General features: G+C 42.1%; 1 protein-coding gene across 1 annotated transcript in view; it reads left to right on the top strand.

The window, feature by feature from the left end:
* Nucleotides 1-12,507, top strand: part of PCSK1 (proprotein convertase subtilisin/kexin type 1) — a 57,900-nt gene extending 45,393 nt beyond the window's left edge. The window contains exons 11-14 of the mRNA XM_066603010.1: nucleotides 3,435-3,592; nucleotides 4,431-4,564; nucleotides 4,940-5,101; nucleotides 8,084-12,507. Coding sequence (XP_066459107.1) covers nucleotides 3,435-3,592; nucleotides 4,431-4,564; nucleotides 4,940-5,101; nucleotides 8,084-8,416 — 787 coding nt within the window. The 3' untranslated portion in view covers nucleotides 8,417-12,507. The remainder of the gene's footprint in view (nucleotides 1-3,434; nucleotides 3,593-4,430; nucleotides 4,565-4,939; nucleotides 5,102-8,083) is intronic.
* The last annotated feature ends 4,433 nt before the right edge of the window (nucleotides 12,508-16,940 follow it).

Raw genomic sequence — 16,940 nt, 5'->3', positions numbered from 1 at the left:
GTATATTCACAAGCTAGAAATAACTGTACAAATCAAATATAATTGACTAAATTATCTTTGTGCTTACATGGGGTAAATTAATGTCGTGGAAGTTTGTAACATATCATTAGTCTACGAGGCTTAAAATAAAGAGCTGACACTGAGAAACTATAATCAATGGAGCCGCAATATCGCTTTCGTAATAATGATATTATAGTAAAACAGTTAATTAACTACTTAGCACAGGACATCTTCCCATAAGTATTCTAGGTCCTTTATAACATTTGACATGATTTATAATATTCATACAATTGCTTAATAATCTTTTATAATAATCATTTTGTGCCTTGTCATGGCAAATGCATCGCTGTCATAGTTTATGTACTATGTAACACGGAATTGGAAGGATGCTATATCACATCTAGAAATTTAACTTGACCACAAATATTAAACTCTTATGAAGCTCTGAAGTGACATATTGTATAATAAAATAATATGTGTGCACATACTGTAGAACATTTCACAACTATCAGCATTTGAAGAGAGTCTTGTCATGTGCAATTGACTTTACTGGAGATTATAAATTGATTTAAGGCCCATTTAGACACAACGATTATCGCTCATAATTCGCTCAAAAGCCATCTTTTGAGCGATAATCGTTGTGTGTAACTGCACGGACATCGTGCAGTTTTCGTTAAGCCGTCGCTCATCGTTGTCTTTTAGCATGCTAAAAGACAACAATCAGCCTTATCAGGAATTCACAGCAGGATACAGCTGATACTATTGTGTCAGCTGTATCCAGCTCCCTGATGACAGGCTGGGTATGAAGAACACAGCTGTACAGCTACGTTCTTCATACACCGCTTGGAGCGCTCGGCTGGGCCCCAAACAGAGAACAGCTGGATGCAGAAGACAAGCGGCGCTTGTCTTCTGCATCCCTAACTTGGAGCGCTCGGCTGTACAGCTGGTGCGCTCCAAGCAGAGAACAGCTGGATGCAGAAGACAAGCGGCCCTGCTTGTCTTCTGTATACCCCACTCGGAGCGCAAGGTGATCGCTCATCGCTCAACGAACAACATTGGTTATAGTATCTACAGGGATAATCAAGCGTATCTCTGCCATTTTCTTTGAGTCTCCTGACAGCCACATAATGGCTTTAGCAATAGTGCGACTTCTGACACCCTTAGAGACAAGATAATACTACATATTGTCACTATAGTTCAATTTGGATTTTAAAAAAAGGGCATAGATAACCCCTTTTGAAGTGTATATATATTTTTTGGGCCAACTGACATATACAATAAAGAATTGCCTCTTGTGAGATTTAGATCCCCTGCAGTCAACATACTTGCTAGTGGATCTCTTGTGGTTTAAATTAGTGACAACCACCATAATCCACAGGTCATGTCATGTAAGCCTAGTCTAGAGCCAAGTGAAATACCTGCCCATTGCCAGAGGGGTAACTTGAAGCTTCTGGACTTAGCATAAAATCCTTAAAAGTGTTATCCCAAAATCGACTTTTATCAACTATTCTGTGGATCGGTGATAAAAGTCTAATCTGGGGAGGTCCCACTTCTGAGACCCCCATTGTTCCAAGACTGGGGTCTTGTGTCCCCCTCTCCTCTTCACTGCATGTTTGCTGTACCCCCTGCAGTGACATACAGACAAAATGGGGTGATGGCTGAGGATTGGCGGCTGCCGTTCCACTTATTTCAGAGGGGCTGACAGAAATAGCCGAGAACATGTGCTCAGAAATCCCCACTGAAGATGAATGGAGTCGCACCGCACATACTCGACAGACACTTTATTTAAACTTCTCCTCACTGCAGGGGGTGCAGTGAACCCACAGTGAGGAGGAGAGGTGTACACAATACCACCATTCTTGGGATTCGTAGAAGAGATGAGATCCCCGACACTCGGACTTTTATAACATTCTGTGGATAGGTGATAGAAATCGATCTCGGTGCAGATTACGGGCAGACTACATTCCCTACAAACCCCCTGTGGCCTCATGAGAGAAACTGTAGATATGGAGAAGGACTTCAACCATTAAAAACAAAAACTTTATTGATTAAAACGCATCCATCTGTTGACAAAGGCCACTGTCTGGCCGAAACGCGTTCAGCGTTTACCTGTAAGATGTATGCGTTTTAATTAATAAAGATGTTGTTTTTAATGGTTGAAGCCCTCCTCCATATCTACAGTTTCTCTCATGAAGTATAGCTGGTTGCCAACGGCCATCTGAGGACGGAGCTCCCGCTGGGAAACAGATATTGTTTTTTCCCCTGTACTGGAGGCACTGCTGGTGAGGTGAGCCCCTATTCATTTTTTCCCCTGTGGCCTCAGTTGCTTCAGAATAACGACCACCTATCTGTAGGTGAATGACTGTGTCAGTTACATGTAAAGAAGCCACCATCATGGAATCAGTCACCAGGGTTCTGAACTTTATTAAAAAGCTGTAGAGCCGGACAGCAGCCGTGTGCTTACAGGACCTCTGATGATACCACCATGTGATCAGTTACCTGTGTGGGAGGAGTCTGGGTCACATGACCAGGGGGATGATCAGTGTGCGCAGGACTCTGCTGTGCTGGTTGTGATCCCTGTTGGATGGGATGAAAAATATATGCAGCAGAGCTGTATGTGATGTACATGTAGCAGAACTGTGTGTGTGACATGCATGTAGCAGAGCTGTGTGGTGCATTGCGCCACCAGAAACACTGGTGCTATAATTTCCTGATAATTACTAGTTTTTTCATATGGGGCAGAGGGATCTCTTAAGTAGCCTCAGGCTCCATGGTCTGTATGCAACCCCCAATAGTTATATGCTGCTTATCATTGTAATAAAGTCTTATTGCTGTAGACAAAATGAGATATTTATGGATAAGGGTTAAATCAGTTAGTTTCAAGTTCAGATTAAAGTTTAGAAACCGTTTTTCCTGGAAATCCTCTTTAGAAACAGTCATATATGTTTTACCATAGTACAATATACATTTCCTTAGTGACACACACGACTCATAGATGACTACATCGTCAAATGTGTGATTTAAAGAGACTGTAGCAAAATTATATCTTATTCCCTATCCACATAATAGTAGATCATTGTTTGGTGGAATCTGATAGGCTTGAATCCCAAGAATGGTGCCCCTGAGTATCAGCGAATGGATGGAGTGGTGGCAATGTATGGATGCCATCACTTCATTTATCTCTATACAGGAAGACGTTTGCATGCAAAGCATCTAAGTAACAGAATTGCTGACTAACTTTGGACATGCAACTGAAAACCAGCTACAGTACATATTTTAGAACAGATACATCAATAAGAATTATGGGTTGTATTACTACTTAGTCAATGTGCAAAATCATTTTTAATCTTCTTTCAAATGTGTTATATTTGTGGTTTATTACATAATTATTCAAATATAAGAAATATAATTCACAATAAAATCTTATTTTACAGAATTTTAAAATCAGAAGATGAAATTACTATTGAAATTCCTACAAGAGCTTGTGAAGGGCAAGACAACTTCATCATGTCTCTAGAGCACATGCAGTTTGAGGTTACCATTGAATATTCCCGCCGGGGAGATCTTCATATCACACTAACGTCACCATCAGGTAACTCACAAAACAAATCTATGGGTGTCACAATTAGAGATGAGCGAGTATACTCGAGCGAGCATTGCCTTTAGGGAGTACCTGCCCGCTCGAGACTGAAGGTTTGGGTGCCGGCGGCGGGCAGGGAGCTGCGGGGGAGAACGGGGAGGAACGGAGGGGAGATCTCTCTCTCCCCCTGCTCCCTCCTGCTGACTGTCGCTACTCACCGCTCCCCCGTGCCGGCACCCGAACCTTCTGTCTCGAGCGGGCAGGTACTCGCTAAAGACAATGCTTGCTCAAGCAATTGCCTTTAGCAAGTATACTCGCTCATCTCTAGTCACAAACCAACCATGTAGCAGAATAGGGCTGGTATGAAAGGCTTGATGAGCACATCCCGTCTAATTTGACCTGCCATTAGTGCTTTTCAAAACTGAACATTTCTGTTATTACACCACTCATTAAACAACAGAAGTTGGCCATGTGTCACAAATGATAAACCCAGGAAGATACAGATGTTCTCTTACCAGGGTGTAGCTATAGAGGTGCACAGGTAACAGTTACTCTTGGATCGTGGTGCCTCTGGTAGCTTACGGCCCATCTACCACATAAGGAGCCATTAGTTTCATAAATAATACACAATAGGGGGGGGCTTGCTACACATTTTTCAACCCAGGAGAGTTAAGTTGCACCTCTATCGCCAGGTAATAGGATTTATTATATCTATAAAGTAAATTCATATAACAGGCAAAATGAATCTATTTCTAATTCAATCCATGGAGATGAAGAAGTGAATGTTACCTCAATGAATAAACATTATTATATTCCTGCATATTACTCTAATCAATCTTTTTTCATGCAGGAACCAAAACTGTTCTTTTGACTGAACGAGAGAGAGATCTGTCTACTAATGGTTTTAAAAATTGGGCTTTTATGTCTGTCCACACCTGGGGGGAAGACCCAGCAGGAACATGGACTGTGAAGATTACTGATGAGGTACGAAGTACAAAGATGTAGTAAAATTAGAAAGAATTGTTCCATTGACTGCAGTACGTGAGACGTTCTCACTAGAGATGAGCGAGCATACTCTCTAAGGCAAACTACTCAAGCGAGTAGTGCTTTATTCGAGTACCTGTCCGCTCACTGCTGCAACTCACCTGTCACCCGCGCCGGCAGCCGAATCTTTAGAGACGAGCGGGCAGGTATTCAAATAAGGCACTACTCACTTGAGTAGTTTGCCTTAGCGAGTATGCTCGCTCATCTCTAGTTCTCACGATGCGGTGTTGTGCTTCAATCTTCTGTTGGAAATTGTAATAATCCTGTTTGTCAGCCAAAATATAAATATACTTTTATATTTTCTACACTATATAGTCTGGAAGAAAGCAAAACGAAGGAAGAATTGTTAGTTGGAAGTTGATTATGCATGGAACATCAACCCGTCCAGATCACATGACTCATCCCAGAGTGTATACGTCCTACAATATTGTCCAGAATGATCGAAGAGGTGCGGAACAAGTGTTAAAACTTCTAGAGGTACGTAATCACTTTGTGATGTGTAAGCTACACTTATAGAAGGACTGTTACATGCAGTAAATGTTCACCCATTGTTTTACCTTTTATAACTAGATTGACCCGATGTTTGGAAAAATGGTTGAAAATGTTTTAAGAACTGATTATTTTAATATACGAGGGAGTGCTGATAAATCTTTGGCTTTACCCAGAAAGAAACGAGATAGGAAGATGAAACTGTACATTTATTCCACATACTCTCCACTGATGTCAACACACTTCTTACATCGGTATTCCAAGTTCTGTAAGCCTTGCAAAAAAAAGGATTTCGGTTGTGCCTCAAACCAGTCATCCGTAGCAGCCATGGCATCAGAAATGGTGTAAAATTTGGTACCCTTGAGGTGTTTCTTCAGGTTTGGAAATAGATGATAGTTAGAGGGAGCTAGATCTGGTGAATAAGGTGGGTGGTCAACCAGTTGGAAGCCTAGCTCCACCAGTTTTGCCATGGTTGCTTGTGCAGTGTGAGCGGAAGCGTTGTCTTGCAGGAACAAGATTCCTTTGGACAGCTTGCTGCACTTTTTGGCCTTCAGAGCTGCCTTCAATTCGTCCAAAAGTTCAATGTAATACCTTGCATTGATGGTGGAACCATTTTGAAGGTAGTCCACTAGCAGCACGCCCTCCTTATCCCAGAACACAGACGCCATCACCTCAGTGGCTGATTTTTGCACCCTGAACGTCTTTGGGCGAGGAGAACCACTGTGCCTCCACTCTTCTGACTGCTCCTTGGTTTCAGGGTCATACAAATAAATCCAGGTCTCATCCATAGTGGCCAGTCGATTCAGGAAGTTTTTATCAGTCCAGAAACGCTGACCAATGGACCGGGAAGTTTTTACTCGCATGCTTTTCTGATCTGTTGTCAGACATTTGGGGACCCACTTTGCAGATAGCTTCTTCATGTTCAAATGCTCATGGATAATGACACAAACATGTTCACGAGAAATCCCCATGATGTTTGCTATTCCTTTAGCTGAAATTGGCTGATTCTCCAGTATTAGGTTGTGCACAGCATCGACGATCTCCAGAACAACAACCTCTCTCGGTCATCCAGGACGTTCCTCATCATTGGTGCTGAAGTGGCCCGTTTTAAATTTGGCAACCCAGTTCTTAACTGTAGAATATGAAGGGCATTGATCCCCCAATGTCTGCGACATATCACCATGAATATCCTTCGCGGACTTTCCTTGCAGAAACAAGAATTGTATCACTCTTCTGCTCTCATTTGCTGTGAATATCACCTTACACTCCGCCATTTTGTTTTCCCGCGTGCCGAGATCACTGTTGTCATAAACTACAAACACAAAATTTTGAAAACATATATTAAACACCTAAGGCTTTCATGTGATGTAACATTTGTTACCATAGAAACAAAAAAAGAACACAAAGCCAAAGACTTATCAGCACCCCCTCGTATATGTGTGTGCATGACTGTGTTTGTGTGCATGCATGTGTGTTTATGCAAGTGTGCATGTCTATGCGCGTTTGCATGTGTATGTTTGAATGTATGTGTGTGTTTGTGTGTATGCAAGTGTGTATGTGTGTGCATGTGAGCAGGTGTGTGCGGGCATGAGTATTTGTGCACATATGTGCATGCGTATGTGTATGGAAGTGTGTATGAAAGTGTGCAGGTGTGTATCCATCTCCCTCTCTCCCCCTCTTCCCCTCACCCCACCCATCTCCATCTCTCCATCTCTGTCTCCCCAATGCTTGAATCTCCCTAAGGGCTCCTTCACACTGGCGAGGGCAATATCAGTCCATGATTCATGGCCTGATATTGTCCTCGCCATCCATGTGAAACCTGTGGATGTGAGGTGTTTTCATCTGAAAACAGCCTCGCATCACTGCAGGGATTCCATTCATCCCCGCCACAGCTGTTACAGTCACAGCAGAGGATCGCTGAGTTCTGCCATTGTTTGCAATGGGGTCGGCGCTGCTTCCACAGGCCCCATTGAAAACAATGGGCGATATTGTTTCCATCTTCTCGCAAAAAATAAATAAAAGTTCTACAACACACAATATTTACCCGAGAGTGATGTTATTACAATATACAACTCATCCCCCATTAATAAGCCCTCATACGGCTGTGTCAACGAGTTATCGCTCTTGCAATGCAACAATGAAAAGTGCTTGGTCCTAAAGACACCAAATAGCCTGGTCACAAAGGGGTTAAACCAGCTTACTAGTTTGCACTACACTATTCTGTGAACTTTCTAGAAGGTTAAAAGAACTTTTAAAGAAAATGTTGCTCTTCCCACTGCTTAGTGCTGATTGGTTGTAGCTGCGAGAAGCTGAGTCACTGGGCTGTTCTATCCCTCTCTCTACTGTACTACACTTAGGACATCACCTTCAAGGCAATGCAGTATACAACACATGTAAAGGCATAATCTCAGAAATGTAAATATTAGAGATGAGCGAACGTGCTCGTTTAGAGCAATTACTTGATTGAGCATCGCTTTTTTCGAGTAACTGCCTATTTGGGCGAAAAGATTCGGGGGGCGCCGGGGATGAGCGGGGGGTGTGGGTGGGGAGTGGAGGAGGGGGAGAGAGAGAGAGAGAGCTCCCACCTCTTTCCCCCTGCTACCCCCCGGCGCCCCCCGAATCTTTTCACCCAAGTAGGCAGTTACTCGAAAAAAGCGATGCTCGATCGAGTAAATGTCCTAAACGAGTATGTTCGCTCATCTCTAGTAAATATCGTTATGTAATGGTAGTTCGCAGTTTATAAGTATAGCATCGTTTGTTATGTTAACACATTTCCTTCCCTGAGAAGGTTTTTTCAATATCTCAGACCACCCCTTTTGATTGGCTATTATAGGAACCTGGAAGTAGCCCTATACTAATATGCTATAGCTAAGAGGCAGTGTAAGAAATAAATGATAAGCCATATCTATAAAATACCAATACACTGATGTACCATTAACCACCACAAATTAACCAACCATTTCATTTCAGGACTCCGGTATAGAAAAACTAACGACAGCAGAACCAACAGCTTCCGCAGGGAGCGAGGAAGTAGCAGAAGCAGCGAAATCAGAAGCTGTGCTACGTCTTCTGAAGAACGCCTTCGACAAAGAAGCAGCTTCACATGAAAAGGAACAGACTGAAATTCCTAAATATCATTATTACTATGCTCTGGATAAAATAAGCAAACAGTCAGATGTAAATGACAGAGAGAACACATTATACAATGACTATATCGATCGGTTCTATAAAAACAAGGCCTACAAGCATAGAGATGATCTTCTATTACAAGCTCTTCTGAATATTGTAGAAAAGAAGTTGTAGATTTTCTTATGCTTTTTAATGTTGGAATCATGCCACCACTCATTATATTTTGATCTTTACAATACTAAATTTCCATGAAATTGCCAAAAAATTAACACTGTAAATATACTGTATGTATTTCAGGAAGGACAGTGTAAAAGCTTCATATAGAGAATGACAAAACTCCTCCGCCGCTCATTGTATACATTATCATTTGTATCTTTTTTTGTGGAAGACAATTTATTCACAGTAATCATTTTCCTTTATTCCGTAGCTAATATAGAAACGAAATCTGAACCTTCAAGCTGTGGATTTATGGGATAACAAATCTATTGCAGACAGACCTAATCTAATCTATAGCCTATATACAAGTAAGGGCTCTTGCTGATGAACGGATATTTGCTGCGGAATCCGCAGCAAATCGTGCCCATAGCATGCCATGGCAAATTGATTCGTTCACCACTTGTGGTTTCCGCAAGCAAGGAAAAATCGCAGCATACTCCATCTTTATGCAGATTCCATGTGGAGGGCTTCCATTGAAGTCAATGGAAGGCGTCTTATCTGTGGCCCTTCCGTAATGTAATTGCAAAAAGGTCGCGGGTTCCACGGGAAAAGCAGGAGATTGAAAAAAAAAAATCTGTACTGCGCATGTCCAATGGCTTGCGATGTGGACGCAGCATAGATGAAAACAAAAGCCAGCAGGTACGCGCGGATGCCGCTGTTTCCAGGGCCGGATTCTGCTGCAAGATTCCGCATGCGGAATTCGTCCCTGCCGTGTGCAGCCGGCCTTAATCTCGTGAGAAATTAATTTCGATTTTAATTTTTTATCTTTTACATTTATTACATCTAAACACATTACAATTTACTACAATCAGGATGCTGACTGATTTCATACATGTGTTTTTTCACGGGATCCTGTTTTACAAAAAAATGGAAGTGTACAAAAATGAAGTGGAACAGAAATGAACAGAAAGCATTCTTTCTGCTAAATGGCGGAGCCTTCCAAACAAAAGTGAAGTGTGCTTTCTGGTCATTCCTGTTTCACTTTCATTTTTCAGAATTTTAAACGGATGTTTTTTTGTACGGCTTGGCTTGTTTATCTTCTCCTCCTCCCTCCTTCCCATTATTTTGTCTTCTCCCCTCTACACTTGCTCTGAAATAAAACCTCCTACAAAAACAGAAAAGGAAAAGCGAATGAAAATCGATTGCTTTCCTTTTTTTTTCAGTCTGCCCTTGACTTTAATGTAAAAAAAACAAAACATCCATTTTTGTCCCCTTTTTTGAACGAGAAACATAAGTGCAGCAGTCTGTGTAAAAAGGGAACGGAGACAGGAAATTCAGAAACCGATTGAAACTGAAGGCCTTCATCTTCAATGCATTTCTATGGGCAGGAAAACTGAAATGTTTTCTTTCCATTTCCCTCCTCCCACAACGGAACAGCTAGACGAAAAGCAAAAACGCTAGTATAAAATGACCTTAAGCGATATAGAAACATTTTTTCTTATAGCTCTAAATTTTTCTATCCCTCTGTTATTCCTCTTGGCAAGTTATGAATAAACTGACAACTGGGTGTTGCCATTCCCCTTGTCAACAGGGCATGTGACTATACAGTCAACACTAATTAGTGTCATAGTGTGTAGGGACATGACCCATTAACAAGGCAAATGGCAATACCCTGCTGTCCATTTATTCATATTTTCCCAGTAGGAATAACTGAGGACTAGCACAAGCTAAAAATCTAGGGGAAGACTCTGCAGGATTGTTACTTTTGGGGAGTGTAAGTATTTACTTCAACAGACATGTTTGTAGAGCTCAGAGAACCTCTATAAAATAGGAACCTAGTCCGGACTATATTGGCGACTTCACGGATTTAGGCTTTGAGTAGTTGCAATAATGTCATGCTGCAGTAGACCTAAAACAATAGGAATGTCATGCAGAAGTGACAGGGCCACATGAACATGACTTACCATCTTCCTCAGGCCCATTCAATAAAATGATAAGGTATACACTGTAATAAGTACACGAATATAGAACCGCAGCTTCTGTACTACTCTCCATGGAGCTCGGCATATCTAGCTATTCCAGGAGAGGAAAAGTTCCTGAAATGTGTAATATTCTTCACAATATAATATGTAAAATAATGAATACATTTATTTATTTTATCAATATACCCGTATTTATTAACATTATTCACAGCATCATTTGAATACCTCATAATGAAAAGGTATTTTTTAAATAAAAATTCTATTTATGGTGAAAATTCCAGAAAGGCTTTACATGGTTACACCCCATAGATTTCCTATCTCCAATATCAATATACAATGTAGAAAGAAAAAAACCATGGAATTAAGGTGTGTCCCAGCTTTTGACTGCTACTGTACATGTATTCATATGAAATCTGTGAGTAAAACCAATGTGGCATAATTCATTACATGTATTGCTTCTAGGGTAGAATATGGACCAGTTGTAGGCACCAAATAGAGGCACATGGAATGTCTATGGATTCATGACGCTGACCTTTTGGGACTACATATGCTGCTGTACAAGGACCATGAACATGGCTTTGCTGTGCTGTGCTATGCTACGCATGGACGCTAACACAGTTTGCAAAAATGCTCTTCAAGATTAGTGTAACTTTCTTTCTTTTGACAAACTTGAATTTGGTTAAAAAATTTTTTATGGCTGTGAAATGTAAAAGAAAAAAGGTATACCCCCTCCAGTAGTTCCCCATCCAGCACTGGAGTCCTGCTCCCCATCCACTTCGAACCTAGAATAGAATGGCTGGAAGTCACGTGCTGTTCAGTTTACACTTGACCACTTAGCCAATCACAGGTTTCAAAAGTGATTCTGCCATGGCCATTGAAACCTGTGATTGGCTGAGCAGTTACACACACACTGAATGGCACTTGACTACAGCTGACTTCTTCTGGGTTTAAAGTGGTTCAGCACTGGGGCTCCGGCACTGACAGTGAAACACTCAAGGAGGTGAGTATCTCTTTTTCCTTAATTTTACATTTCATGTCAATAAAAAAAAACTTTTGAGTCCTGGGAAACCCCTTTAACTACTTGTAATCATTAGTCATCATACTAATCAAGATGTAGATTTCAATTTCTCTCCAAAGATCTGTTCAGCAGTTATATAGTGACAAGAGAAAATATATGCAATGCAAGTACACAGTATGATTAGGGGTTCATAAATGGACTGCGGATATTGTTTGTGCTTGTGGTTTAAAAGTAATAACAAAAAAAAGCAAATGAATGCAACCACCTGGATATTGTATGTACTAATCTATAGTACATCCATATTAATACTAGTGTTTAGTTTTTCCACTCCCATCTAATCACAGTGAACCAAATAATCCAGAATTATTTATTATCTGCACTCGGGAATGGTGAACCGCAAACATTATACACCAGTATTAATAAATAATCCACTATTGTTTCTTCAAAGGCTAGATTCAACCGGGCGTATGTGTGTGCAAAATTTGCATGCGCAATACGAAGTGAATAGAACATATTCATTTCACTGGGTTTGGTCAGATGTGGGATTTTTACCTGCATGTTTCAGTTGTGGGAAAAAAAAAAAAATGAAGCATGCGCGCCCAAATGCACATACGCTCGTGCCAACTTTAGCCAACAGGCCCAATTTCCTCTTTGCATTTTTATCATTTAGAGCAAATGTCACTCTACAAATTCATTATCGTACTAGTCTTCATTGTCAGGAATCGGTAATATGTCTCCGCCAACTATGTGTAATGGGGCACATTTTAGAGGGTCTGCCACTGTTTACAATAATTAGACTTGTTTTTTTTTCAATCTAATCTACTGTAAATTGATTTTACCTTCGATTTTCTAATTTAATATGTATTATATGTCAATAAAAACTAATTTTCCATCTAAATTTACATCTCATTAAATAAAGCTTTTGAGAATGCATGTTCCAACAATAGTACAAAGATATGTGATGTGATGTTATACTTTATTTTGTCTGATAAGCATAATACATTGTGGAAGCAGTCCTCTTAGTGTGTATTTTTGACATTACAATGAATGAATATATGGTAAAACATATAGCGGTAACATGACTATACCGGGTAAACTAAGGATTTCCACATAAGGCCAGATTGCTATTACTCTGATGTATATATATTAGAGATGAGCGAGCGTACTCGGAAAAGCACTACTCGCTCGAGTAATTTGCTTTATCCGAGTATCGCTGTGCTCGTCCCTGAAGATTTGGGTGCCGGCACGGAGCGGGGAGCTGCAGGGGAGAGCGGGGAGGAACGGAGGTAAGATCTTTCTCTCCCTCTCTCCCGCCCGCTCTCCCCTGCTCCCCGCTGCGACTCACCTGTCAGCCGCAGCGGCACCCAAATCTTTAGACCCGAGCACAGCGATACTCGGATAAAGCAAATTACTCGAGCGAGTAGTGCTTTTCCGAGTACGCTCGCTCATCTCTAATATATATATTTGGTGCTCATTGTGATGAGTGGCCTATAACAAAAATACAGTAGCTAAACAATTATCATTGACTTCAACTTATGACGAAAGCCACGAAATACAAATACAACAGAATTCACTTCTATCACAATCTTCTGGAGGAAGATCTACAGTACTGTATAAAAGTTTTAGGCACAAAATACTGCAGAGTAAATATGTTTTTCAAAAATCTTCTGCAGTCGGACAACGACCCCAAACATCCAGGCAATGTCATTAAGAACCATCTTCAGGAGTACTGGAAGAACAGGGAGTCCTGGAAGTGATGATATGGCTGCACAGAGCCTGATCTCAGCAGTATCCAGTCTATCTGGGATTACATGAGAAGATAGAAGGATTCAAGCAAGCCTACATCCACAGAAGATCCTTCAAAAACTGTGTGCAAATGTATCTAGAAGAATAAAGGCAGTTACAGCAAACATTGATTTGATTTACATTTCTCTTTTGTTCATTCACTTTACATTTTGATAGTTCTCCAAAATAAACTATTAACACTTCTATTTTTTTAAAGCACTTAGTTTGTAGCATTTTTTCCACACCTGCCTAAAACTTTTTCACAGTACTGCAAGTTCTCAAGAGTATCCTGCGTTAGGGCTTATGTGCACAGGCAAATACATAAAACGGCGTGGGTCTCCCTTTCGCTCTGCCAGCAGAGAATGCGTATGGGTTGAGTATGCACTGCACATATCTGGGAATCTAACATCATGGACATGCGTCGTGTTTTGTTTTTTCAATTTCAAAATGCTGCCCTCTTGCAATGCCTGCATTGGGGCAGCGTTTCGATACGGAGCCAATAGAAGGACGCCATTTGGAAAACTAGACCCCTAAATGAGTTCATCTAGTTGTACTGCATATTTTGACCCCACAGTTTTTGAATGAATCTAATCAAAGCAGAAGGAAAAAAGTGCGATTTTCATTTTTTTTGTAATTGTGTCATTTTAAAAACATTTTTTTTGTATAGCACACATACGAATGAAGACTTGCCATCCAAAATAGATACCCCTGTTTGTCCTGTGTTCAGAAACATACCCATTGTGGCCCTAATCTACTTACAGGACCTATGGCAAGGCCTATAATGGAGGGAACACCCGTTGGATTGCAGGGCACAATTGAATAAATTCCAGGCCCCATTGCTCACTTGCGCAGAAAAAAGTTGATTCCCTAAAAAGAACCCCCCCCCCCCCCCACTTCTTTTTTGGTGTTCCCTAAATCTTAGATAAAGGTAATAATGTAAACTGTGTGGGATGTCTGAAGACAGGTAATTACAGAGGCCTGGTTGGGATGGACAGATGGGGCAATAAAACTGAGTATTCCTCCTCCCATGCTTGCTGCAAACCCAACACTTTTTGGGGGGTATTTCTTGACTTCAGCAGCAGAGATGGAGTGTAAAAAGTGGAGCTCTGTGAGGCTTTGTAAGCTTGCTGCAGTGCGGCGGTCTTACACAGAAGGCGCTCAACAAGCTGCTACTGGAACAGCAGGAAGGCGAGCGTTCCCGGGGCTTCTTGTAAATTACGCATTACAGGTAGCAGTCTGAATAATGACGGGCTCACATGGCCGAATGTGGAATCCGCTTGCAGAGGTCCATAGAGGATCCCAGCTGTGACCCTGGCTGTGGCCCTACGTACGGCCGCGTAATGTACTGTATATAACTGCGTACTCACACAAGCGGTCATGCACACTACACATTTTTGTTTGTTTATTTTCCACATCGTCACTTAGTAATGACAAGGGTACCCGCAGCCTGTACACAATGTAATTGCCTATGGTCTGTGGGTATATCTGCGGTAAAATAGAACATGCTGCGTTTTATTTTCTTTGAGTGGATTACGTAATTCTGACCTGCTAATTAGAGCAGAATTGTGTGATCCAGTGCATTTGATTGATCCGCGGCTTACCGCAGATCAAACGCATGCGGAATCAGCAATTTCTATCCAGTCGTGTGAGATGGCTACCTTTTTATACCATTGGATAATGGCGATCACGTGACTGGGGACCACTCCACGAGGCCTCTAGTCACTGCTGCAGGCTCTTGACTACCTTTGGTAGCCAGAAGCAAGGAGATTTTAAATATCCTGTGACCTTTCACAGCTTCTGCACAAGCATCTACCATGTTGCCTGTAGGCGAATGCGTCGAAGCCATGAGGGTCCATGGAGGATAATCGTGTTCAGGTTCAAATGCGGAGGCCTCTTGTAAGAAGTTTCATCTTCCCTGACCGATCGCATTGGTGAGGGGAGATGAAACTTTATATCTTTTTTTTTACTTATCAATTGGATAATGGCGATCATGTGACCGTGGCCCTCAGTCACTGCTCCAGCTTCTTGGCTACCTTTAGTAGCCAGAAGCAAGGAGATGTTTAATTTCCTCGGCCCTCCCCAGCTTCTGCGCTTTTGTCCGCCATTTTGCTGACAAGGACATGTGCACAGAAGTCGGGGAAAGGTCTGTGAATAAAGATCCTGTCAGGGTACATCGCCGGCGGCATTAGGTAAGTAATTTGATCTCCCCTCACGGATCCAATCCGGCTCCCATGACCTCTGGTTGCCAAGACTCGGTAGCAGTTACTCGCACTGATCCCGGGGCTTTAGTCTACAGGGCCAGTGTGTTTTTGCTCGACTGCTGCACATAAATACCAGCGTCTCTTGCCAGAGAATGCTGGTCATTTTATTCTGTTTATGCATTTTTTGTTAATCCCTCTCTGAGCTATGTTATGCATGTCTAGTCTGTAGTGTCTCTCACCTTCCCTGAGGACGGTCTGGACACCTGTAGTCCCTGTCTGTATTATATACAGATGCCCTCTCCCCTTACCTTCTACAGGTGCGACCTCCAGATGTCTTATGTGTGTGTCAGATGGGTGATGCCTGACACTGTTCCCTGTAGGTCAGTACAATGTCTGACTCTTTTCCCTTGGTGTGAGGACACTTGCGCTAGCTATGGGTTATCTGTATGCATGTGAACTCAGAGTGCGGTTTCTGTGTTGGGTTTCTCTGTCACCCTAGGGTTTTGCTTTTATGCATGATGTGTGGTGCATGTCTGTACAGGTGGCCAGACATGTATGTAAACAGTGTTGTGTTCATTGGGTCTGTGCAGGTGCCAGACAAGGTGTATGAACAGTCCTGTTCTGTGTTGCATGCAAGTCCCTGGGTTCCAGCGCAGGGCCATCCTTATTGGGATGATCACCCTGCTTGCAGGCAAGTTTCACATGGTGGTTGTTCCGTTAGAGTTGGGATATCTTATGTCTGCCCGTGATTTCTGTACGCAGTCCTACCTCTGGTTTTCAGTGTGCATTGTGTGTGTGCATCTGGCGTTTGTGTGAATGCTGCCCTGCGTCTGTGCTGAGGCTTGGTGCTCTGGGGGTGTGCAGACCTAACATCCTTCAATCTTTAACCCTTTCCAATCCACTATCTGACCTCTGAAGACATTATATTTTACAGCTCTGATGTTGGAAGACATCCGTCGGGGTTCTCTTACTGTATATTGCCAGCCTCTCTGCTGTTGGAGCATATCCAACATATCACCTCATGCAGTACTAGCATTAGCCAACATATAGCGCCGTTGTATAACAGCAGAAAAAGAATAAGCCCCCTAGGAAAACCAGAATACAAATTGGATTGGAAAGGGTTAAATAACTGCCTGTTTGCAGTGAAAGCAGAGGAGCAATAGTTGTTGGGACGGCTGTCAGGTGTGCCCGACAGTTATCCTGTGTAAAGGTACCTTAAAGTAGTCTGAAAATGACTACTTTCTTCATACACAAGGGCATACATACCATGAGGCTGCTATGGGGCCCATGGAGGGGGGGGGGGGCATAATGTTTGGTCCCACCACCTTTTCTATTGGATGGCTGGAACCAGTTCAGGACTCCCCTCTGCAGAGGAACTGAACTGCTCAAAGGCAATGGGGTTGTGGAATGTCTTAATGGTCGTGGAAAGGGATTGAAGAGGAAAACAGGCACCAGACACTTCTGTCCTCGGTGACAAAATCCAGCACTTTTTAAGGCCTCTTTCACACAGGCGATGCGATATAGCCGCGAGAAAATCTGTAGCACTCTTGATTGGT

The sequence above is a fragment of the Eleutherodactylus coqui genome, chromosome 5, assembly GCF_035609145.1.
Source record: "Eleutherodactylus coqui strain aEleCoq1 chromosome 5, aEleCoq1.hap1, whole genome shotgun sequence".
Classification (NCBI taxonomy): Eukaryota; Metazoa; Chordata; class Amphibia; order Anura; family Eleutherodactylidae; genus Eleutherodactylus; species Eleutherodactylus coqui.
The sequence above is the reverse complement of the archived record's forward strand: the minus strand, read 5'-3'. Positions and strand labels throughout refer to the sequence as shown.